This window comes from Magallana gigas, chromosome 5 (assembly GCF_963853765.1).
Source record: "Magallana gigas chromosome 5, xbMagGiga1.1, whole genome shotgun sequence".
Lineage (NCBI taxonomy): Eukaryota > Metazoa > Mollusca > Bivalvia > Ostreida > Ostreidae > Magallana > Magallana gigas.
In genome coordinates, this window is record NC_088857.1 from 53,442,781 (window position 1) to 53,468,939 (window position 26,159).

General features: G+C 32.9%; 1 protein-coding gene across 3 annotated transcripts; it reads left to right on the forward strand.

The window, feature by feature from the left end:
* Positions 1–383: 383 nt before the first annotated feature.
* Positions 384–25,910, forward strand: LOC105345905 (uncharacterized). Of its 3 annotated transcripts, XM_066083539.1 has the most exons (23): positions 384–398; positions 7,522–7,540; positions 8,431–8,484; positions 8,682–8,780; positions 8,946–8,993; positions 9,197–9,268; positions 11,069–11,137; positions 11,362–11,403; positions 11,576–11,662; positions 12,396–12,467; positions 12,585–12,653; positions 12,848–12,910; positions 13,067–13,111; positions 13,301–13,369; positions 14,549–14,632; positions 16,233–16,265; positions 16,352–16,420; positions 18,103–18,186; positions 19,716–19,757; positions 19,925–19,975; positions 21,079–21,251; positions 23,226–23,348; positions 25,714–25,910. In XM_066083539.1, coding segments are annotated over exons 2-23 (1,569 nt in total). In that variant the 5' UTR covers positions 384–398; positions 7,522–7,539; the 3' UTR covers positions 25,834–25,910. The 3 variants fall into 3 exon arrangements, 2 of the variants coding, with proteins under 2 accessions (XP_065939611.1, XP_065939610.1); XR_010713763.1 differs by lacking the exon at positions 384–398 and having other exon boundaries at positions 7,491–7,540; positions 21,079–21,175; XM_066083538.1 differs by lacking the exon at positions 384–398 and having other exon boundaries at positions 7,491–7,540.
* Positions 25,911–26,159: the final 249 nt, after the last annotated feature.

The window sequence follows — 26,159 nt, forward strand, 5'->3', positions numbered from 1 at the left end:
CAAACCAAGAGAAGTTTGTGTTTTTTAAGAATATTGAATTCTCGTACTTTCTCTGTGAATTTCTCTGTGCTTTATGTATATCTTTATCATTCACTATGGGCAGGTATATGTCAATTTGAGAGTTATTGCAATGTTTGTGCTTATTATATGTATATATCTATGCCATTTGTGTATCGTCCCGATCCTCTCAAATTGTCGTGGAACTGCATTCCACCTGTATCTCAAACGACCGTGTAGTGAGCGACCAGCGCGCTAGTTTCCCTTCGTCATCGAAAGCAAGTTTTTTGTCTTGCCTAGATGGCCCAGTGGTTAGCGCGGTGGCCGCTCATTGCTAGGAGAATGGGTTCCAAAGGTCGTGAGTTCAAGCCCCGACAGGGGCGGAGTGGAGCTCCAAATAGGTGAGTTTCTCTGTGCGTTGTATATATATATATGGGTCATTTTCAAAATTTGTCCAAATTTATGTTATTCAAGAATTCTAGTAAATATTGTGATAAAATCACAAATTGTGTTAATCTAATGAATTAAACTACAATCTGAAGACGAGATAAATGATAAAGAATGATTAAAAATTGATTTAATAACTGAAAAAAAAGACATTAAACATGTGTTGGTGAGAGAAAATTGGTTGTGATTTCGCCAATACTATACATTCAACTGCTATTATTGATGCATTTAATTTAATTTAGCTGTATAAAAACACATTTGATGTTTAGTTTGTGTTTAAAACTGTCTAAAATTGTGATAGGTTGTATTTTAAAAAAATGGTAAAATATGATTTTTTAAATGATAATGTTTGTTATTTTCGCCGTGTCCTTGGAGTAACCAAGGCATATAAGTTGAGTGTAATAGTTATCTTTCCTTGTGGAACTCTTCAACACCAACTTTCATCTTAAGTTCCTGTTCCCGCCAAAGCACAAACAGGCACCAAAAACATGTGTGTCTCAACGCTAACAAAATATGTGGTTTGAGGTAAGTTTGATTGCATTAGTAATTTATTTTGAAGTCCTTAGAGTTACCATGCTACTGTGACAATTATTTATTATATCGTTTCTTTGATGTATTAAGCAAATTTGTAGCAAAATACATATCATCTGTGAACTCTGTTCTATCTCAACAAGTCAGCCATTTTATGTATGCTTCCCACTATTTATAGAATAATTCCCTGGTGTTACTGTCCATTGTGTTACTGCAGGAAAAGTTACTCAAAGGACACATTTGATTATTCCATGGACATATATAGAAAAATGTATTAAACAGAATACAATTATGAGTCATCTGTTTTTTTATTCCGTATATTTTTTAATTGACTGATAACTGTGAATGTAAAAAATGCAAAATTAATTGAAAAAAGCTGTTCGCGATCTGCTATTACTATGTTTTCGATGTTTTGGTAACACCAGGGACATAATTAGTAACTCCAATGACAAATTAAAACAAACTTCAAATTTATCAATTCGAAATAAAACCCATTATGTCAAGTTTATTGCAAACTAATAATGCGGAATAATGTGCATTGTTGAGTGTTGCTTATTTTCAATTTTTATGTTTATGAATTTTACAAATTGATTAAATAAACAATATAAGTAACACAAAGGACAAGTTTAGTAACTCTTATGACATTAACACGATAAAACATTTAGATTTTAGAGTATACTCATCTTTTTTTAATATTGCTGTAAAACATAAAGTCTATTTATTTGAGGTAGTTGAAATATATAGCTTATTCATTAAAATAGCTTTGATGAATGGATATTTAGTTGATACTTATCTATGGTAACACCATGGACAAATGAAGTTACTCAAGAGACACACAAACAATTAAAAGGTAGAAAATGAAAGACAATAGCACAAATGCAGGTGTAGTGTTCAGTGTATGGTATGTTCGGTTTAAATGATGGGATGGTACAACTTAAGTCAAAACAAACTCATAACTTGCTTAAAAAATGTACATGTAAGTAGTTTGAAAATAGTAACTCAAAGGAAGCTAACAGAATATGAATTAATACAGTATTTTATGTATTTTAGAATCAATATGGCGTTAACAAACGCAGAAAAACAGCGGCGCTATAGGGAAAGGCGAGATATGGATCCGTCTAGAAGGGAAGAACATTTGAAAAAGCGAAATGAAAAATATAAAAATGATGTACAAGTTGGAAGACTTAAAAAGATATCAGATATGACCCCAAGGGAACAACGAAAGCAAAGAAAAGAATGGCGTAAAATTAAGCAAAACCAAAGAAGAAAGAAAAAGAAGCAAGAAGTAAAGGCACTGACCCCTCCATCATCACCAGTGGACATTTCACAAAGAGAGCACCATAGTACTACGAGAAAGAAAAGAGCAATTGCAAAGTGCTATCGAGATAATGCAAAGCTGAGAGAGGAGTTACAAAAGCAGAAACGTACAATTACAAAGTTAAGAATGAAAGCAACACGGCAAGAACAAAAAAGAAAGGGGGGTACTGATACACCAAGAACTAAAACCAAAAAACTTCTCAGAAATTGGTCAACTGAAAAAGGAGGAGGAACAAGAGCTAAACGCAGAAGAATGAAACATTCAGTTAAAAGATCCCTGATTTTTCAATTTACCCTCAATGAAGAAATGAAAGCAAAATACAGACAGCTCTGTAAAGGAAAAAAGAAGAGCATACTAGAGATAATGAGAGGGAAACTTATGAGGAAATACAAAGTACTTGGAAGAGCTTCTAAAGAATTTTGTGTCTCAGGGGGAAGGAACCGCAAAGTGAAAGGGTCACTTTCCTCAAGACTAAGGAAACAAGTACAAACATTTTATGAGAGAGATGATATTAGCAGATTAACCTCTGGAATAAGAGACACAATTACAAGACAAGGAGAAAAAAGGCAAAAGAGAATACTGAATGACACAATTGAGAAGATCCATGAGAAATTCCTCTTGGAAAATACAGAACAAAAAATAAGTTACACATCATTTTCCAGATTAAGACCATTTTGGGTGCAGCCACCTAGTGAGGCAAACAGAGACACATGTGCTTGCAAACAGCACGAAAATATGCAGTATCTTGTTGATGCTCTATTTAACATCAAGCTTTTACATTCAAAACGGCTACATGATGTTGCAAAGAATTTCACTTGCGATATGACTGACTTGAATTGCATGTACGGTAGATGTTCAAAGTGCAACGAGGTGCGTCTTGCAATGGAGGTCTCTGGACAGAAGGTTGATCGAAATGAAGAGACAACATTTTTTCAGTGGAAGACTAAAAAAGAAAGCAGATTGATAAAAGGTGAAGCAAAGGAAATAACAGTTACAGTTAGAGAAAAGATCACAGACAAATTGGAATCATTGATAGACAAATTCTGTCAAGAAATGCCGAGATTCAAAATCCATATTTACAACATTACCAATCAACTAAATCATTACAGAGCCCTTAAAGAAAATCTGAAGAAGACAGAAGCTCTGATACACATAGATTTTTCAGAAAACTTTCAGTGCAAGCTGTCCAAAGAAATACAAGGCATGCATTTTGGTGCATCTCAAAGACAGATTACGTTGCATACTGGTGTGTACTACACAGAAACAGAATTTCAAACCTTTTGTGCTGTATCAGATTCTTTGCAACATGATCCCAGTGGAATTTGGGCATTTCTTGACCCTTTGCTGGACAAACTTTTAGACCAGCATCCAGATGTAGAAACCATACATTTCTTTAGTGATGGGCCATGTACTCAGTATAGACAAAAAGGGAATTTTTTCTTATTATCACAGGAGATGTCTGATCGAGGAATACAGGCTACTTGGAATTTCCATGAGAGTGGACATGGAAAGGGCGTTCCAGATGGGGTGGGAGGTGCCCTTAAAAGAGCAGCTAACAACCTTGTCTTGCATGGAAAGGACATTACAAATGCTGCGTCGTTTGTTCAAAGCATCAAGGAGAAAGAATCTGCCATATATATATATGAAGTTCCCACAAGTGATGTTACTGAGAAGTCAGAAATATTAGCTTCCCAAAATTTGAAAACAGTTCCTGGAACATTCAAGCTGCATCAGATAAAGACTTCAAGAATGGGAGAAATTTATTTTAGAAACATCAGTTGTGTTTGTGATGAGGGTTGTTTGCACACTGGCCACGATTGGAAATTTGCAAGAGTAGCTGACACTGATAAAGACTTAAAAACTCAGACAAACAAGAAAAGAAAAAAAAGAAATGTAGATAGTAATCAGGACTGTGACAGCACAGAACAAGTATTGGTGGAAGAAATTTCTACATCACAGTCCGGCAACTCTACATCATGTTCTCCAGATGTTGGAAGCACAACACATTTAAAAAGACCAAGAAAGGCAAAAATGAATGATTTAGGAGTGAAAGATCATAAAACTCCACAGATCTGCAAAGGAATACTAGATAGGGAACAGTTTTTTACAAATGCTTTGAATGGCCTTGGAAAGTGTAAATCCTTTGAGGAAATAGTCACAAATTGTTCATCATTGTCAAGCTTAATGCCAAAAGATGATATCACAATACCAATGCATCAGTCATCAATCATGAGTACAGGTTTGCAGGTGGATGAGGATGCACTTCAGATATGTCCAACTGATATTCCCCAGGATTGTATTCTATATCCAGTAAAAGTAAGAGCGGACGGTAATTGTTTACCGTACACTGGCAGTATCATAGCATTCGGAAATGAGGATAGGGCAGCTGAAATCAGGGTGAAGATTATAGTAGAAGCCGTTCTCCATATGGATCTTTATCTTTCCCATGAATATCTCGGAAGGGGCATAGAATCAACAAATAAAGATTTGGCAAAGACATGTGCTTTTTATTCTGATGAATATGCAGCGGATATTACGCTAACACAAGATGAAATAGCTGAAATTTACAAAAAGGAAGTCTTAAAAATTACCCAAGACAAATCTTACATGGGAATATGGCAGATATTTGCTTTATCCAGTGTGTTGAACAGACCGATCTTCTCAGTATATCCAAACTTAGGAAATCCAAACGTTCGAAAAGACCTTCATCGTGTGGTTATACCAAGACAGACAAGAAGCCCATCCATGACTTATGTTATGTGGACAACAACAAGAACAGACATGGTAACAAATCACTGGATTCCAAACCACTTTGTCGCATTACTTCCTATAGACATTGAAAATGATGCAGGAGAAACTCATAATCTGGAAACCACAGTATTGAATGCAACTAATGAGAAAATTGGAACAGCTGGACAGACCACTGATACACTGGAAGAGATAAAGTATGAAGATGCAGAAGATGTTAAGACTTTGGAGGAAACGTTGTTGAAAGCAACTACAGAACAGAAGAATACAGAACTGATCAGAGATACACCAGAAGAGAGACAGGAGATAAATACAATTAGAGAACATAAGAATACAGATGATAGTCAGATCGCAGATAAACTAAAAGAGATACAAAATAAAGATACTGAAAAGAAAGAAGCAATTAAGACACTGGAAGCCATAGACTTGATTGCCCCTGAAGAGCAGAAAAAAACAGATGGAGAGAACCCAAATTCACGTGAAGCGAGACCGGCAGAAAAGGCCGATGAGATTGAGACACTTGGTAAGACAATGTTGAATGCAACTACAGAACAGAAGATTACAAAAATGCAGATACCAGATCCAGCAGAAGAGAGACAAGATAAAGATGGTGAAGGGATGGAGGCACAACAAAAGAACCCAGATGAACAGAGGATGGATACCACGGAAAAGATATCGGATATCACAACATGTACAGAAGACAAGATTCCACACAATCTTCTTAACCGTTATGTACTAGTACAATATGATAACGAACCCTACCCTGGAGTTGTTATTGATTGCGATGATGATGAAGTATATGTTAGATGCATGCACAGGGTTGGGCGGGACCTTAAGTCATGTTCTTTTTACTGGCCAAAAGCTGTGAAAGATGAATGTTGGTACAGTATTGAAGATGTTTTGGCAATAATTCCACAACCACATGCTGTAGGCAGAAAGTTTTATGTAGATGCTACATTGTGGAAAAATGCTATTAACAAAACAAAACAAAACAACTGAAATCAAAATTCCGAACATGAAAAAGGATTGGGAACTCTTCATGTTTATACATGAATATGAACAAATATATGAACCAATCTAAGTATTTTCATGTATGTTTCATATTAAAAACAGGGTTTATATTTTTAGATGTCCTTTGTGTTATCTTTTGTCTTTAGTGTTACGATATCTGATTTGTTGCATAAAGCATGTTAATTAACCAATATTTTAAGGTTATGTGGTTGTATCATTTATGATATGGGCATAGCGACTTGATTTCAGTTTTATTGTTGTCATAAATTCTGTTACCTGGACAAATAGTCTGTGTTGTTACTGTTATATCCTTGGTGTTACCTTGTCAGATTCCAATATGTATAATAAAGGCTAATTTTCTGTCATTTCTCCCCAAAACCAAATACTCTTATTTTTATCTTTAAAAACAATGCCATTGTAATGATAAGTGGAGGAAAGAGGAATAATTTTCTTATTTATTTCAGAGAATTGTATAAACTATCCTTTGTGTTACTTTTTATGTCCTTTGTGTTATGTAGATTTCCCTTGTGTTACTTACACATTTCCTCTAAATTTTTATTTCAAATCTCTCAACAATTTCACTTAACTTGCAATAATATACTGCCGTTTTCTAATGAAAATGTTTGTTGGCAAAATTGGTATTTATTGGCTGAGAAAACTATTTTTTTTTACAGGTACATATTGAAGGATTATCAAATGTTACCACACTAAGCATTTATAGCCCCATGGTTTAAAATATTTCTGAAATGGTCCAAATTTTTTGTATATTAGCAAAATAATTTTTATCAAGATGTTAAGAATTTCATGCTACAAACCTGAAATTTTTGTTAAATAAAATTTTATTGTGACTTCTAACCCGGTAACACCATGGACATTAATTGTCGACTCAATGTGCATAAAAGGTTTTTTTTAGTATTTGTTAATGTAATTCTTTGTGTTTAAGTATTGTTAATGCAACTCTGATGTTTCCTTTATAAAATAAAACTTTCAAAAAGTTAGAACTTGGCATTTATTTTCTTAGAATGTTGCTGGTGGAAATTGGACCAATTTTGAAAATGGCTCATATATATATATTACCAAAAGAAAAATATCGTAGGAATCCGAGTTCGGAAGAATGAAAGAAAAACAACCATTTCAGTGTTTAAAAGTTAGATTTTATATTCAATGTAAGTAACGACTATGCACAACAAACGTGTATATATAATGAAACATTATACCTATAAATAAAGATATATAGGACTTGCAGAAAAGTGTTTCGAAGGCAATAATTGTCAATTATGGCCCTAGAAACAAATAACCCTCCACTGTATCAATGTAAAAGAAAGCAGAATTATAAAATTAATGCATTAAGTGGGTCTCTCTCTCATTGAATGTGAAACCTTCAGTCCTTGTTAAGTTTGTGACCTGAAGTGTTATCTAACATATAGCATTAGAAGCACTGATAACACATGTTCTGATCTTTTTCACAGGTCATATTGACAGAGGAAAGTAAGTAGAATATATATGTGGTAAACCATGATTAAATATTTGTTTGTAATTTTTTTTGTACTTTTTCAAGTTTGTTTTAAGGTGTGTTTGTCTATATTTAAAGTATAATTATTTTATGTAAGAGTATTAAGTTTTTATATTTTACATCTTCATTATTGGATTATCTTTTTCTTTAATCAAGCAGGCAAGAAATCAATATATACAAAATGTTGGCAGTGTGATTAAACTATTGTGTATTCCATTGCAAAATAGGAGAGACAATTACTTTTTAAACAAAATTGTTGATAGCTTTATCTTTTTTGAGTGGTTGTATTACGTGTCAATCTTGCAAATCAAACAATGTCTAGGATAATTTTATCATTTACTTTATTGAAAACATAAAGCTAAAGTGTCTGCAAGTTGATGACTTTGCAGCAAAAACTATCAATTTAGCTGCTAAGTGGTTATTTACGCATTAGAGAATTACACTAGTTACGCGGTAAGAATTAAACCACGTAAAATACCTCATCCCAATGGGAAAATATACACAAGCATTATTGGACCATATAAATAAAAAAAAATCAACCGCCAACATAAATAACAGTTTACAGCATTTATTTTTCATTAATTTTTTATTTCAATTTTTTTTTAAAAAAAACATCATGCTAACAACATATCCATGAGAGAGAGAGAGAGAGAGAGAGAGAGAGAGAGAGAGAGAGAGAGAGAGAGAGAGAGAGAGAGAGAGAGAGAGAGAGAGAGAGAGAGAGAGAGAGGGGGTATGACTATTGACTTAAAAGAATTATGATAGCTTTGCAAAATAGAATAACATACTAGAAGATAACTTTATCAAATCTTTTGATTGAAACGTTAAACTTATAATTGATGTCAAATTTCTTTTTTTTTTGTAGTGGCCTGGTGCGCCTTTTTGGTCCTAAGTCTATTGTCACTTTCGTATTCATTAGGTAGGAGTGTGTGATAAAGTAATTTATCCTCAGTCACATAACACAAACAGTTCTGTTGGTAAAATCTTTTCAAGTACAAGAAAGATAGTAATCCTACATTTATATTTGGTAGAAAGATTTTCTTTTGTAAGAACATATAAACAAAATGTCGCCTGTAATTTTTCTACTTTCTTTCTTCAATTCAAAATTGATTTTAGAAAGTGACTTTCAAGAAATACAAGTTGAGAAAGATCCCCGCTTATCTGCTCGTGAGGTTGATCATCATTTTTGCATGACTAATGCTGATGATTACCGAAGTAAGTGTCAAGAAGTTCATTAAAAAATGGTCGATTTGTAATTAATTTGTGTAACACTGTATCTGATTTTTAGAGCAAATGGTTGCTGTCTTTTATTTTCTTACGTTAGTAATAACTATCAAATAAAAAGGCTTTATAATATAATTTCATGTTTATCATTTTCAGCACTTTACGAACGTGCACAGAGCCAAAGATGCAGTACATCATATTCCGGTAATAGAGAAAACATATATTTAATTTTATATTGTCAGCAACATAAAAAAAGATTCCTTCCTTACTTTCGGACATTCGGAAAAATGAGTAATTAAGATGTTTATGTGTTCACAAACATATGTGTAATGTTTGTGGGCTTTTACTTCAATAAATTTACATTTATTTATATGTTTAATATCTTTAACTACCATTTTCGTCATCAGTGCTTGTGGATTTGGAAAGAATGCGTGTACACCGCTATCCATGTCTACAATTGCTAATACAACAAATATCAAGTAAGTAAAAGACTTCGCTTTCAAGTAAAAAAAAAATCTAAGAAACTGTACAGTATATTGATTTGTTTACACTGCTTTCTATATGGTTTCTGTAAATTTAATAAGTCTGCTATACATCTGATATGTTGCTGGATAGCACACTTTAGAAGAATTTTTTTATATTCGGTCAGAAGTCCATTTTTCTGAGCCAACGTATTTCCAATTTTGAAAAGAACAATATATGATATGAGTTAAATTTGCCCCCAATAATTCGCCATTTTTTAAATTGTTTCGGGTACAATAAAATGTAACGTTATTTTTTTAAAAAGTTGATATAAAATATATTTTTCACATAATTATTTGATTTATTTGCACTCACTTGCAGTATATGACGCCAGAAGTGACGCTATTTCTATAATTCAATCAAAATCAGTAAAAATTTGACATTTTTCTCAAATTTTTACGAATGGGAAAAATAGACCGCATGCTTAAACAAGGAAAATTTTTTGTCACTTATTAGTCTTAACTAGATATATCTCTTATTAAAATATTTTGTTTGTTCAAGCATGCGCTCTATGTTTTCTGAGAGAAAAACTGTTTGAAAAAAGCTGTTTGTGCTTTTAAAAAAGCGAAAATGGCGGGAAAAGGTTGTCTTTACAATGCCATATTTCTAAATTGTGGACACTTGAATCAAAATGAACATTAAGTAAAAACATTACATATATATCTGTACAAATAAAACAAAAAATTACAGTAAAATGCTGATAGTCATTTAAGAGGGCCATTTTAGGCCCATACCATATATAGTCCTTTGAGGTATCCAGGCCTGTCCGATGGTTTTCTATAATTGCAATTATCAATGTGCTTTTCATTGTTTAAACTTTTTCAGATGTATCAATGCATTTATGTGATCTTGGACAGGTCACTTCATGCTACAATGTTTTCAACAATACTTGCATAAATACATTAGGGCAATATTGACCATTTGTTTATAACAATCGATAGTAAAAATGTTTAGGCATTGCAATAGATTTATTGCATAGTTGTTTCACAAAGTTATGTTCTCGGTCAAATTAGATTTAGTATTTCTAATTTTTGTTTACCTAAAATTTACAATCAAAAGCAATCATCAGGAAAATATTACTCTACTCTGTCCCCAGTTTTTGCTTCCACCACTTTTTGCTTGATATTTCAATAATAGTAAATACCTTTGTGCTCAAACTACGTTCATCCACTAATATGAAAAATGTCCAGATTTTTTGTTTTGAAACGCCCCCTCTACCGCTTCAGGTTTCAATACACATCCATAAATTGAAAGTCTACGGAGATTTTGCATCAGCCATTAAGAAGCCCGGATGATAATGTTAAAAAATTGCGCGATGCATTCCGAGTGTATTCCGAATGGAAAAAAGATTACACATTTCCCATTACAAATCTCCGTAAGAAAATTGTTTTCGTTCCTGTGAAATTTTATGAGTGAAAAGGGATAATTGTTCAATGAAGATATCTTGGATATATTCCTTTTCATCGATTTCAATTGTATTTCTTTCACATGTATGTGTATTTTTAGTACAAATCATCAAAAGCTGATGGAAGCAATAACTGGGGACAGACTATAGTTAAAACAGTGTATGAAATGATAAAATAGCTATACAATAAAAAGGATACAGAAATATTTATATATTTTTTCGTAATTATAGTAATGTTGTGTTGTGCAACTGGAAAGTGGAAAAAATTAACATTTTATTTTACATCATACCGTTATGAGTATAAAACAAATTTATCTGTTCAACATGTTCTTGCCCTTTACATTTTACCCAGGTCTTCATTCGGAAAAATGCACATGTGCTGCATCCCATGGCTTCCGTTTTGACTTTGTTTCGATTGATAGTAAGCATCGTTTAGTTTTTAGTGTTACTATCGAATATCCATAAAGCGATATTTTATTTTAGTCTAAATGAGTGTATTATAAATGTTGAAAGTTTTATAATGACATTTTGATGATTATGAAATTTGTATATTATTTTTGCATTTTATGATTGTTCCACTTTGAAATGCACCCAACTATGCTTCATCTTTACTTTGTTAACCATACCGGATTGTTTGATCAATAGATGGACACTACCACGATTGTATTAAGAACAGCGTGTACCGGCGTGAGTGAAGCAATTGAAATCATCCTTGTATTTTTCACGTTAACTTCTTTGCAAGATTCAAATATTGTACAAATTTATGCACATTATTTTTATCGATTTATTTATATTTAACTTTTTTTCAATTCAAAAAATTATTATATTTAAGTAACAATTTTTATTCTAAATAATATAGATGCCGTGAACCTATTTCTAACTCACCAGCCACATGATACGGGTTACTCATCTCCTCAAAATGTCCACTGCCAGGCCAACGCTCAAAGTAAGAAATCCACATCTTTACAAAGTCGTATACGACGGGAATATATATTAAAAGTAACAAATGTATATGTACATATACGTAAACAACGTCTGCATCATGCAACTAATAATAATTAAAAGTCAAACGATGGGCTTTCTATGAATTATATAGTTCCATAACTCATTCTAAGTATAAGTAATAGCTCATATGGTTCTAATTATCGCGATAAACAATGTAAGAAATTTAAGAGTCTTTTTTTTAAAGTCGTGATTAGTTTTACAATAACATATCATCTTGCAAAGTGAACTCTGTCAGCGATATTCTCAAATCAAAAGCACGACTTTTAACAAAGGCATTATCTTAATAAATACACATAAGACGTATTTGAAAATATCCTCACAAAGTTTACAAAGTCAAAAAAGAAAATACTTTACTTCATTGTCCTGCGTTTAAAATCTGCAGTATTAAATGTCACTTTAAAAAACACATATCTGTAAGAAGCGAACATTTTCGAAAATTCAGAAAAATATTCACCTCTATAAATTTTATTACAAGCTGTAATTTATTGTGTTTTAAAGTAATATTTAAGTTAGCTTAGAAATTGCCAACTGTTATTTTTAATACAAGTTCTAAATTATGTAACTCATTTTTCATTTTTCCTGATAGAATTATTAAGTTTCATAAACCTTAATGACTTATTTGCAGACATTTATATTATCTCTCTTGATCGCTCGCTGAAAGAATTGTATTACAGTATGGGACAGTCTTCATGATCTCTTGCACTCTAGCAGTATCTGCTTTAGGGACTTCATACGTCACATGTATGGTAGGTAATGCCTCCAAAAATAAATTGATATTTGTACTGTCGTGGGTTTAAATGATTGGTGTAATAAATCTTTTTGTTTATACTATGTATAAGTGACATTGATGTGTTATTCCTTAGTTTCCTTCAAACACCATGGGGAACCACCGTGCCATAATAAATGCCAATCCCAGTCCGCCGGGTCTCAAAGTAAATCCTTTAAACCTTCACGTTAATGACAACAACTAAACTTTTCTGACATTCAAAAAGCATTCTTTTTCTTATTAATTCTTCTATAAATAATGCTCTTACAACAAAAATTATGCCGACAATGGTATGAGGTGTAAAGAAAATCTTTATCCAAGGAAAACATAGACTACATGTTTCCTTTATGGCCCATCAAGGTACAATCAGTCCTAGTCCTACAACTGTCCAAATGCACGGACACCATTACTCTTCGACAGAGCGTAAGTCTTATTATATGGATCACTCGATAGCCGCATATCTCTCTCTCTCTCTCTCTCTCTCTCTCTCTCTCTCTCTCTCTCTCTCTCTGGTTACATTATCTATAAGACTTTGACGATTAACTTATTCTTTAATTATGTAGAATGTTTTATTTTCAGTTTACCATGCATACGAGACGGGAGTATGTCTTAGTGAGCACACAGGTAGGCCAGGATTAAACTCTTTTTTTTTTTTAAAATAATTTGACATATCAATAATAAGACAAAACCTCCGTGATATTTGTAGTTTAGTTAAATTTATAAGACTCTGCTAATATATCTTTTTAGTGTGTTACTTTCTTTTGAGTTGGTTCCTGTTATTGCTGTGGTGACTTTGAAATTATTTTGTTTTAGTATGGTCGTTCCTTCATAATCATTTACCGAGTGGTATGTCCCAAGCTGACGTCATTAATCACATGGCAGGTAATATATATTGTTAACAATTCAAAATTAACCTGCTACCAGAGAAGGATCCGAAATCTATGATGTCCAATTAATGATTAAATTGAGTTCATATTCGGATCGGAACAACAGTGCCAGTTGGGCTATCTGCATTTTATTTCACACACAAGGTTATTTGACAAAAGAGGTCATTTTCATTTTCTCACACCAAATCTTTCAGTGGTCAGATAATTTGAAAGTTATATAGAAGGTGTAACGTCAAGGCAAATAATAATCTAGTGATATAATTTTCCTTTTTTTCGATTAAGTGAAATGCAAGACTTAAGGATGATATTTTTCAACCAAGCAAAAGACTACTAATTTTTTATTGTAGTAAACATGATTGAATTATTGTTGAACTTCGATTGAAAGTCGCACAATTGAGTAATTAATTTCTTTTTTCAGCATATGTGTCTTTGGCAAGTGCAGTATTTGATGACATGCTTTGTCAAAAAATGTAGATGAGAACTAACGTCTCAGTCATATCTCTGAAAGCGACTGATGGTTTGAAAGGTTAATTAGGAATTTCAAGGCGACTGTCGATCATTCCTTGGCTCGATTTAGGCGTATTCTGATTTGGTAAGCGAACACATTTGTGTCCGTTAAGCCAAGTTATGTCAGCCTTTATTGATTGCTTGATGAACAAAAATGAAAAGAAAACTGAGATTTAGTCAAAGGTCAGGCACAAAGGTCAGAAGTCGTACGCTTACATCTCTGGCAACGCCTGGAAAATTGACTTCAATTGGCTTCAATTTTTTATATGATCACGCTTAATTAATGACCGTAGAGATTATGTTGCTGATGCAAAGATGAATTGAAAGCGTGCAGAAACTGTTTATTCAGGACCTTTAAACAGCTATCAAATAAGCTTTCATGTGAATAGATTCTTTATTGTTAATTTGAATTTGAAATATAAATAATGAATTTAAATTTGAAATATTATCATATTTACAAATAAAAGACGTTGATTGAATCGATTTGTTTTACATTTTAACACAGATAAGGTTTCCTGCAATCTATGATCTTTGTTTACAAAGCACAAAAGCGAACATACATAGACAAAGTAACAGGATGCAGTCTGCAATAATTGATAAATGTTAATTGTGAGATTCATTAGTCATATTGTTTTCACATTCTAAAACTGAGGTTGTTTTTTAATAGACATTTATCCGCATGGAACAGACAGCAAATGTGCTTGCACGAAAAGATTTGATCTCCAATTCCACTGGCTGCATCATGATATTGGTAATATTTCATTCATCTAGGTTGTAAAATCAAAGAATTCTTAACGTTGTCTTCTTTTTGTTTCATAACAAAAGAACCTTTCAAATTATAAAGTTCGAGGTGCCGCAGTATTTGTCACTTTGTCGACGAGACTCGAATTTTTTTTTAAGGATGTGAATATGTGTTGGGAAAAAAATATTGACAAGTTGTCTTCAAAATAAGAGTATGACTTATTATATTTTGTTTATTCTCATTTTTTTAAATTGATTTAATTTAGACATATTTAATTGATAATTCAAAAGGATTGGGCAACAGACTCTGCCTATGTAAACCCTTTTCAAAATACAAAGTCAAGCAGTGGTTAGAATAAAAAATCTATAAAATGTAGTATAACAAAGGATTATAGAATTTTGAATAATGATCTTGACTTTTTTATGCATAAATTGAAAGATAATTTGTTAGTTAACATTTATGCTTTATAATATTCACTCTTACTTTACAAACGCACCACCTCATAAATACTAACAAAAATACAAACATAAGAATTGAGTTTTCATGATCCAGCCATTTGAAAAGAACAGTATGTAAAAGAAGCGAAATAATAGATAGCTAAATATATTATAATAATAACTTAATAAGTTTAAGTAGCGTATCTTTAGAAAGTCAAAAACGCTTAGAAGCTTTTATAATACTGTGAACATAAAGAAAAAAAATTACAATTCAAGTAGTATGAATAGTCAGAATTACCATGAAGAATATAGTTTTAAAATATGAAAAGGCATACTAATGTCATTATGTTGCTTAAAAGGTCCACCTCTTTGTTGGGTCTATCTTGGACATTCGGGAGAAATGCATATTTACTTCAGATTCAGACCAACAGTATGAACATTGACTATCTTCGATTAAAAATCCTTAAATAAGCGACCATTTAAATTATTAGCTTTATTCCGTAACTAATATAAAAAAAATAATTTCTTTCCTTAAGCCAAAACTGTAGTGTTTGCAAGTTTTGAATATATATTTAGTTTTTTTTAAGTTTTGATTTAAAAATAGACTAAAGTTGATGAATTTCTAATTCCTGCATCAAGAAAAATCTTACAAGTATTGTGTTGCTAAACCGTTGGTTATTTTGTAAAATAGAATAATGATGATAAATAATCGTTAATCAGAAATAAGAAATGATTCATAAAAATTTCATATGGGTGTAAATCTATCGATGTAAATTAAAAATGAGTTAAGATAATCCACATAAGAAGTAAATGATCAAAAACAACACAAGGCCAGATATTAAGATATTTATGAAACTTTTAGTTTATGAAAGTTTTAGTCGGCTTTCTATGTAAAGCACTGAAAAGATTCAACAACACTAGGCATCTTTAAAGTCTCGGATCTAATAAGCCAGTAAACTGAATATATAAAACATTAAAAATGGCTAACGACATGAACAATTGATATTGTCAAATATCAATTGTTCGTGTCGTGTTATATATATATATATATATATATATATATATATATATATATATATATATATATATATATATATATATATATATATATGATTACGTTTTCTCATGTTTACTAAAAACAATCCATCTAAACTACACGTCTTTCTTTTCAGTTGACAATTGCCTAAAGGACCATGTGTTTAGTGGTAACTATAACCAATTTTCTATTGGTTTTGCCTCTGATATTTCAATTCATGGAAGAAACGTTTTATATTCTTACTTCTGATTTTAGGAACATTTTACCATCTGCAAAATACGCATCATCACCATGTGACTCAGAACTGTCACAGCCATATGTCGGGTAATAGTTTTCTAGATATTCATTTATATGTAAATAAAACTTATATCTAATATCTGATTGAACTTTTTTATTTTTAAAATAGTCATATTTTATTTATTACAAGTAAGCTACATCTTTTAAATTAGTTAGGATAATTTGAAAATGCTCGTAATATATCAGATTTGAGCTTTCAAGAAGTATGGTCACGACTTTGGTCAAATTCATTATTTTGTTTATAGCTCACTTGAACTGAAGGTTTCTGATCACCCATTGTCCGTCGTCCGTCTGTCCATCCGTCCGTCTGTTAACTTTTCACTTCTTTTATAAAGCCACTGGTCCAAGTTTAACTTATCTTGGTAAAAAGCATTCTTATAAGAGGGGGTTCTAAATTGTTAAAATAAAGGGCTTAACCCTTTTTAAAAGGGAGATAAATGAGAAACAGTTTCAAGAATCACTACACCAGAAATGCCAATATTTACACAAAAGATTTCCTACATAGTGAAGATTCTAAATTGTAAAACTAGTGACCCCGGACCAAAACGGAGTTCAAAGTTTTACATTGAAACATGTAGGATATATGATTGTTTAAAAATGTTCTTCTCAAGAACCATAATGTTACAGTTGTGAAAATTCTAAATTGAAAAAGCCATGACAGCCGGATCATTACTGGGGCCTCAGAAGGGGTTTGTCACGGTGTGAAATTCAATCTTTCAGACTATTCTTATTTATTGTGTAAATTAACTTTTTCGGACTTTGTGTAAATTGCTAAAAAAAAAATCCTCTATTACGACAACTTTTTAAAAAACGTTTTAAATTCCGTGCAGCCTTATTCTCACTGAGGCACAATCAGTGATGAACAGCTAATCTTTTAATTGACTTTTTTATGTTTATTCACACTTCTTTCATCTTATTAATCCTTTTATGTACTTGCTGCTAAAATGTCATGAGTTACTCAATAGCTGTTTATAATTTATGTTCTTACTTCTGTACATATCATGTTAATCCTTCATTATGTTATTCCATTAATAACTATATAGGATTTTAAATTGTAAATTATGGTCTGTTGGAATCAGACCTTCGGTTCTGAAGCATACTAAACTCACGTAAAAGTATATTTCATGTAAAGTTTATATAGAAGTCTGAAAACTAAAACGTGTTGGCTTGTTGGAGGTTTCATAAGGCGGGGTCCAACAACAAGAAAATAAGCTCAAGGTTGGTCCAGTATTAGTCCGTGCGGGAGAGAGCGCCACGTAATAGGTTCATAGATAAAATATATAGGGAAATTTTTTAAAACTCTTCTGAAGAACTACAATGTTAATGCTTGTGAAATAACTATGTGAACATCCTCAATTTGTGAAGAAGCCGTGACCTCCAGACTACAATATTGGGGCCCTAGAATGGGTTTAAAGTTAACGTAGAAATATATACGGAAATTGTTTGAAAATCTTCTCAAGAACTACAGTGCATCAGTTGTGGAATTACTTTGCAAGCATCCATGGCTATTGTAGAATCTAAATTGGTAAAGTAGTGAATTCCGATACTGGGGCCAAAAGAGGGAATAAAAGTTTAACATTGAAGTAAATAGGAAAAATGTTTTAAATTTTTTTTACCTTATTAGTTTTTTACACTTCAGCAGTGTTTTCCTGTCGTTAGATTTACACCTTAATTTCTCTTATTCTATTCACATTGTTTTTCTTTTTTAGTTTGGAAGGATCTGAAAATCCTGTTGGACCACTTGGACCACAGAAATGATCGATGTGTTGATAATCTAGTGAACCATTTATTAGGTACGATAATTATTATACACCAATAATACTCTCATTTCCGATCTTTTGGCTACTTCAGTGTCATATAATTTTCCATCCAAATTAAATTATTAGAAAGTTATAAAATTTTGCCTATTAACACCAGAAAATTCAATCTCCTTTCAAAGTTAGAAATATTTGATGGGCAACACATCAAACAATGCAAAATGCATTTTGGGAATGTTCAGAAAAGGAAACCGTTTAATTTCGTACCCCGAACGATAGGGTTTATTCAATCCGCATGTAATGCATAGAATGTAAACAAAGCAAACTTCAAAATTTACATATGATTGGTTTTGATTTGCGAAAACATTAAGACCTCTATCCATAGCGGTGTTTGAGTCGTTATCGTTGTTACAATCATACTCACTTCGACGTCAGGGGAGAATTTTAATATGCAGCGAAATAACGCGATACCCTTTTATGTCGTTTCTGCATAATTTACCGGGAAAACTACTGTAATGCTTATTATTATACAAATACTTAGCAAAACCGTCGTTTAGAAAGCGTACCTAAAATTGATATAAAACTGGACCGAGTAGCAACTATTATACAATACCTTCAAACTGCAAAAAGCATTATTGGTTTATTTTTTTGTGTATTTTTTTTCTTTTCAATTTATTATTCATTTGGTTATTTTAATTAGTTTTTGATTCATCAAAATATGAAATGGTACTTATGTACATGTAAGAATAGTTGAAAAACAGTTTGTGGTAATAGTTTAAAAAGCATCAAATATCGACTGAAAGTGTCATGCATCCAATTATAGCACTCAAAGGTAACATTTTAAATGATTCTTTCAGTTCGTATTTTAGTTTCCATTATACAGCCTTTCTTATCACGCCAGGATTATTTAGCCACATTGATCTGAAAGCTCGCGCACAATTGTCCGGGTCCGTCTGTCCGCCTGGCAGTTTTTACTTTCTCTCTAGTAGCCCCGGACAATTGTTAACTCAAGATATTAGTAATCATGGCTATGGCGTTCAAATATGTCAAACTGACGGCTTTGATTTAGTAAGAAATAACCTTAGGTTCTGAATTGTACGTATATCAAATACTATGGAATCATTAAAATCCGTGGGGTCCAATTTTTGTGGATTTCTCGTATACCTACAGGAAATTTGACTTTATTGCCATAATTTATTAATTCGTGGAGGACATTAATTTGTGGATGAGAGGTACCGACGAATTCCACGAAAATTGAGCGACCACGAAATCTAATGATTCCACAGTATTTAGAGATCTGATCTCATAGACAAGGAAACGGTCCTCAGTACGGGAAGCTCATACTTTAAATGTATTTTTAGGAAACGTGTAGCTACCACAATAAATTATTTTTAATTGTTGATAAACTTGTAACAGTATAAATATAAATATATTATATTGTATAGAAAACTTTTATCTTTAAGAACAATTTTCATTATAAATTTTAAACTCCAAATTTGTATCAAGTACCTTTAAATATATACTTGGATATATCTAGCATATGAATAAGTATTTCTTTCCTACAGCGTCTTTGCACAATCGCGGAGATCCATGTTCTTGCCATCAAGGTAACTAAACAATCATTTTCTCTTAGTTGTCCTTGTTGAATGCACACATGTATGGAACATGTGTTATTAAAGAATGCTAAGACTTATATTACACTTCAATAACAACTCACCTTAAGGTAAGAGTGTTGAAAAATTAGATATTATATATACATGTACTGTTCTTACAGTAATCTCCACGACTACTACAAAGACGCCAACGTCCTCCACCTCCATCCCAGGTACAGTATGTGTGCTACTGAACATAAAAAATAATCAATATTGAAATGAATAGCATTTCTCTATGGGCCTGTTAATATAAAGCTCGTCTCAATTAATTATATGTTTTTCTACACACTGTAAATTGATATGATTGAAAGAAATTATTTCAACAACATAAACACTTGTCAGAGTACATGACAAACTGCCATCGTACTTAAGATCACAAAAAGATTGCGATATGGTGATTCATATAAAATAAAATATTAAATTCAGTATTTCACTTTTTACCTCATTAGATACTGTATTGCAACCGGATGTCTTACGGAAAAAAAACGGCGACAAAATGCTTATAAGGGATTTCCAAAAAAAAATAGTGGTTGTAGGAATCGGTTGCCTCACAGTTATTTAGTCCGGTGTTTAACTTGAACAGATGCAGTGGTCGAGCACTGAAGTTCCGTACAAAGCATTCAAAAGCAAATCTACCGAACTTATAAGAATTTCTCGTCAAATGGCGTCTGTGAAAAATTTTGAACATTTTCTGAGCTCTCTTCAATATTGATTACTGAGTATATTCGCCGCGAATAAAGAATGGGCAAAACGAACGCATGCAAACGTATAGACAGAAAGATAGAGAATCCATTAGACGTCTGTATGCGTTATCCAGTAATGTGACTAAGTGGTCTAGTCTCTGCTACATATAGAACCGTTTTAACAAGAGCTTGGACATTGGGTAGTTGTGGCAAAGAGCATTGTGTTGAGGCCTGGTTTTTTTTCATTGCTGGCCATTCAGTCATGATGACTCTTTGAAATCAACACGATTTGTCAAGCTTTAAAGTTGAGGTAATCGGTGTTTATTTTGCTTGAAACCAGCGTCAATATTAACTTGTTTTGACGCAACATCCTACTGAAAGTCCAAGGCCATGTTAAAATGGTTCTACTATGCCCATCACCACCCTTTAATAAGTGACTGTAATTTGTACTCGAGAGCATGCCTTTTAGTTAACCATTCGGTGAACAATCTGATTAATCATTGGGTCAAATATTGTAAAACGGTCCTTAAATTTAGTGTGTGTTTTGTCGGCTAATATAGCAAAATGTTCGTTTAACTATACTTTTCTTGTAGGTCCGATGCATCATTGTTCAAAAATAAAAACTGTGGAAGCCCTGGCAGAGTTCCAACAGATGTATCCGCAGATAGGGCAAGATTGTTCAGGTCAAAGGTCAGCTTCTGACCTTATAACAACTGACCTTTGTGGGTTTAACGTAACATCACAGAGCTGGCGACCTGGGAGTAAAGTACACACATTTTAAAACATCTAAAACAAACTTTTTCTTTGAAAAGAAATGTCAAACAATACAAATTTAACCTTTTGTCTGAAAAGAACGTTTAATTAAGTTTAAACTGAAAATTGTGAAATCTCAATTTCATTTTTTCATATCATGTGTTTTTATAACAATTAAATGTAGCACTGTAGCCTATTTAAACTACTTAGTATCATGTTGGTGTTGATCATGAATTTAAAAAAAATTGATTGCATTGAATTTAAGAACAGCTTCATTAACAAATTATTGACTGTCGTTACATCTTTATGTATTTCTTAATCCAGGGAAAATGATAAATAATGTTGGTAAACAAAAATTTTTAAATCTTACCTACAATGAATTGGCAAAATTGATTTTTATGATCTATTCTCCACAATTTTCTCCTTAGACATTCATATTACTTTTTAGGTCACCTGAGTAAACTCAGGCGACCTATTGCTATCCGTTTTCGTCCGTCGTCGTGCGACGTGCGTTAACAATTTTACATTTTGAACTTCTTCTTAAAAACTACAAGGCTAATTACCATTTTTGGTGTGAGGCATTTCTATGGTAAGAAGAATCTAAATTGTGAAATTCGTGGCTCTACCACCGCCGAGGCACCACAAGTGGGGTCAAATATGCAAAAAAAGCCAAATTTTCAAAAATCATCTTCTCTACTCCCACACATGTGAGGAAAAAACTAGTTGCTTTGTTATGATGTCCATGAAGCCCTCTACCAAGATTGTGAAATTCATGGCCCCTGGGTCAGGGGTTCTGGTTCTAGGGTGGGGCCAATATGGCCATATAGTAAAAATGTATTAAATCTTAGAAAATCTTCTTCTTTACTCCCATATACATTTGTTAAAAACTAAATGCATGATTATAATATCCAAGAAGCCCTCTACCAAAATTGTGAAATTCATGACCCCTGTGTCAGGGGTTCAGGCTCTAGGGTGGGGCCAATATGGCCATATAGTAAAAATGTATTAAATCTTAGTAAACCTTCTTGTCTACTCCCAGATATATTTGTTGAAACCTAAATGCTTGATTATGATGTAAATGAAGCCCTTAACCAAAATTGTGACATTCATGGCCCCTGGGTCAGAGGTTCAGGCTCTAGGGTGGGGCCAATATGGCCATATATTAAAAATGTATTAAATCTTAAAAAATTTTCTTCTTTACTCCCAAACATGTGGGCAAAAAACTGAAAACATGGTTATGATGTCCACTTACTCCTCGACCTAAATTGTGAAATTCATGGCCCCTGTATTTCTTCTCTGTTTTCACACATCTGTATGAAAAAATGACTTCATAATTATGTTTACCAGGAAGTCCTCTACCAAGATTTTAAATTTCATGTCCCCTGGAGTATGAGTTTTGACTCTAGGGCAAGGCCATAATGGATGTATAGGTGTTAATGCATATAATGTTAAAAAATTATCTTCTTTACTCCCACACACCTGAAAGGAAAACTGAATTCATAATTTTGTAGACCAGATCTTTAAGTTTTTCGCCAAAATAATAGGTTTCATAGTTCTTTTTGAAAGATTTCAGGCAGGGAGGTGGTCGTCATTACAAATTTATAATTTTTCTACTCCAGAATGAAACCCAATTAAATGAATATATGAGACTCCTCGACAAGTTTGTGTATGCCACTATGGGTTATATGCTACTCAGGTGACCGTTAAGGCCTATTGGCCTCTTGTTTATTCTTGTGAATAAAATTCTAGTCAAGGTACAATCATTTATTTCTTCTTGATATAAGAAATTAGATTTTACCAAAGGCAGTTTAAAAGGAAATTATTCATAATAAACTAATGGCATCTTAGTTTTTCTTTAATTACAAGTATATGACTCATATAATCTAGCATACTTGTTAACCTATAAAAGAGATAAACATCTTCTTGGATGAAGTGGACAAGGAATGTTGTAATACAGTCCATGCTCACGTGGTGACACCTGTTACAGGTCAGTGATTTCTGTGACGTAACCAGTAACCTCTACAGTGCGGTGGCGACCTTCAGGAATGGAGGATACCCTTCAGACGGTCTGGCGGGAGTATATGTCGGGTGTACCGCTACATCTGTTAAGGTGAGTGCACTATACATACATGTAAGTACAACTACATCGGTCATAACTACATACAGTAATGTTACCAGACCTATATCAGTTAAATTGAGTACAGTAACATCAGTTAAAGTGAGTCAAACTACATCGGTTCAATTTAGAACAACTACATAAAATAATGTCGGCTGACCTATATCAGTTCAGTGACTACAGTTAAATTGAGTAAAGTTACATCTGTGAAATTCAGTACAGTTACATCAGTTACAGAAAGTCAAACTCGTCGGTTGAAGTGAGTACAACTACATAAAATAATGTCAGCAGACCTATATCACTTAATTGAGTACAATTTAATTAAGTGCAGTTACATCCTATACTGAAAGTCCAAGGCCTTGTTAAAATGGTTCTAATTGTATGCAAAATTATCTCATGAATGTTCGGGAAATATGAAGATTTACACCCCCCCCCCCCCCAGCTGCAGGTCTGTAGCTCCCGGTTTGAAAAAAAAAATTCGGAAGCTAAAATACCTCCCACAGTAAAAAAAAAAATACTATTTACGGCGCATAAATAATTGTGCTAATTTTGGACTGAATAACCTTATTTTCACACAAATTCTGTGGAAAAAATAAAAACCATAAAATTCTTTAGTCAATTTACTACTATATTGATATCGGTACTTTACTTGTCTCAAACGTTCTCTTAAACACGCTAACCCACCTCGGAAATTGAAGGATTTAAAATTCACGTCAAGATCGAGACTCACCTTTTTTACATGTAAACAAACTGCACCACTTCACTTCATATCTGTAGTAAAATGTCCGAGGATTTTTTTGGAATTAAATGTTTGTATAGAATGTGTTCGGGGATAAGGTTAATCAGACCAAAACTAGCGCACCTGCACCGTAAACTGCAGAGTGTTTTTTTTTTACTATGGACGTCACTGTAGCTCCCAGGTCGTCCGTCCGATTTTTTTTTAGACCAGCAGCTATAGCCTAGGCCTGCAGTTACCAACCACCCCCCCCCCCCCCTAAAAAAATAAATCTCAGGCGATGCCTTCGGAAGCTATGATTTTTTCATTTTTTTCTTGGGGGAATCTATCCTCATATCTTCCATCATTCTGTAAATAGAGAATCACAAAGGGATTAATATCGTTTCATATTTTTCTGGGTTTTTTTTAACCGGGTTTTTCAACGGAAAAATCCGGTTATTAAAATGGTGAAAATGGCGGGCAGGCGGGCGGGTGGGTGGGCGGCTGCCAAAAGGGTACCCTCATTGTACGGATAACTCCTTCTTCAGTTCTCAAGATAGGAAGTTGTTCTTTTGCAGATCAATTGTACATATATTAGAGGTGTGCATATTGCTAGGATTTTGATTTCCGATAATTTATCGAAAAAACACCAGCTTTTGAACTTAGTCATTTTTTGGCAAAATATTGCATATAGGGTACCCTCATTGTACGGATAACTCCTCCTACAGTTCTCAAGATAGGAAGTTGATCTTTTGCAGATCAATTGTACATATATCAGAGGTGTGCATATTGCTAGGATTTTGATTTCTGATTATTTATCGAAAAAATACCAGCTTTTGAACTTAGTCATTTTTTGGCAAAATATTGCATATAGGGTACCCTCATTGTACGGATAACTCCTCCTACAGTTCTCAAGATAGGAAGTTGATCTTTTGCAGATCAATTGTACATATATCAGAGGTGTGCATATTTCTAGAATTTTGATTTCTGATTATTTATGAAAAAAAACTAGCTTTTGAACTAAGTCTTTTTTAGGCAAAATATTGCATATAGAGTACCCTTATTGTACGGATAACTCCTCCTACAGTTCTCAAGATAGGAAGTTGTTCTTCCAGATTCCAGATTCTTGCAGATTAATTGTACATATATCAGAGGTGTGCATATTGCTAGGATTTTGATTTCTGATTATTTATGAAAAAATACTAGCTTTTGAACTTAGTCATTTTTTGGCAAAATGTTGCAAATAGAGTACTCCATTTCACTGGATACGGGTTGACATAGATTATGGATACAGTTCACATAAAAGAAAACCCGGTTTGCTGTCACATTGACAGCTTTTCACTTGTTTTCATTATCATTCTCGCCATAAGATGACCCCCCCCCACCCCAATTTTTTAAAAGGAATATTCTTTCAGATGCAGTGCGATATATATGAAAAATCGTTTGATGTTGTTAATTTATGTGATGTGAACATTTAATCAATTTTCAATTTTGGAATTTTCATTTACTTCTCATATTAAAAGCATCGTCGGAAACCTATGGCTCATGCAATAAAACCGTACGCAAAACTGGCGATGAATTTCCAAAGGTAATTAATGGAGTTGAGAAGACAGTATCGAAAATCTAATCAAATTATACTTTCAGATTGCGACTCAGGAATGTGGCGGCAAATTTGAAATTGTGGAAATCCCCCGAAATCCATCGCCGACAGACACTTTCACCCATTCGATCTCTAACTACTACGCTATTACATTCCAAGTCTGAGCTTAGAAATATAGAGCCACGGTTTCATTTTCCTGGGAAATTATCATAATTTAAGTATTAAAACTTATAAAAGATTGTATTGGATTTTGTTTTTGTTTTACGTAAAAGATGATTAATGCATTTTCATCTGTTTCAATGTCTTTCTTAAAAACAAGCAAAGGAGTAGAACAGAGAGTCATAAAGAAACGGAGTCAAACTATATAACCCTAACGGAGTCAAACTATATAACCCTAACGGAGTCAAACTATATAACCCTTAAGTCGTGAACGAGGATACGAGGTCAACAAGAATCGTTTTGTGGAACCCTTTGTGTCATTGTTTATCCA

Excerpts from the sequence above, each read along its gene's own strand:
- LOC105345905 (XM_066083539.1), top strand. Across the intron at positions 9,269-11,068 it reads GCTAATACAACAAATATCAA|GTCTTCATTCGGAAAAATGC; the intron begins GTAAGTAAAAGA and ends CATTTTACCCAG. Across the intron at positions 19,758-19,924 it reads TCCATGTTCTTGCCATCAAG|TAATCTCCACGACTACTACA; the intron begins GTAACTAAACAA and ends CTGTTCTTACAG.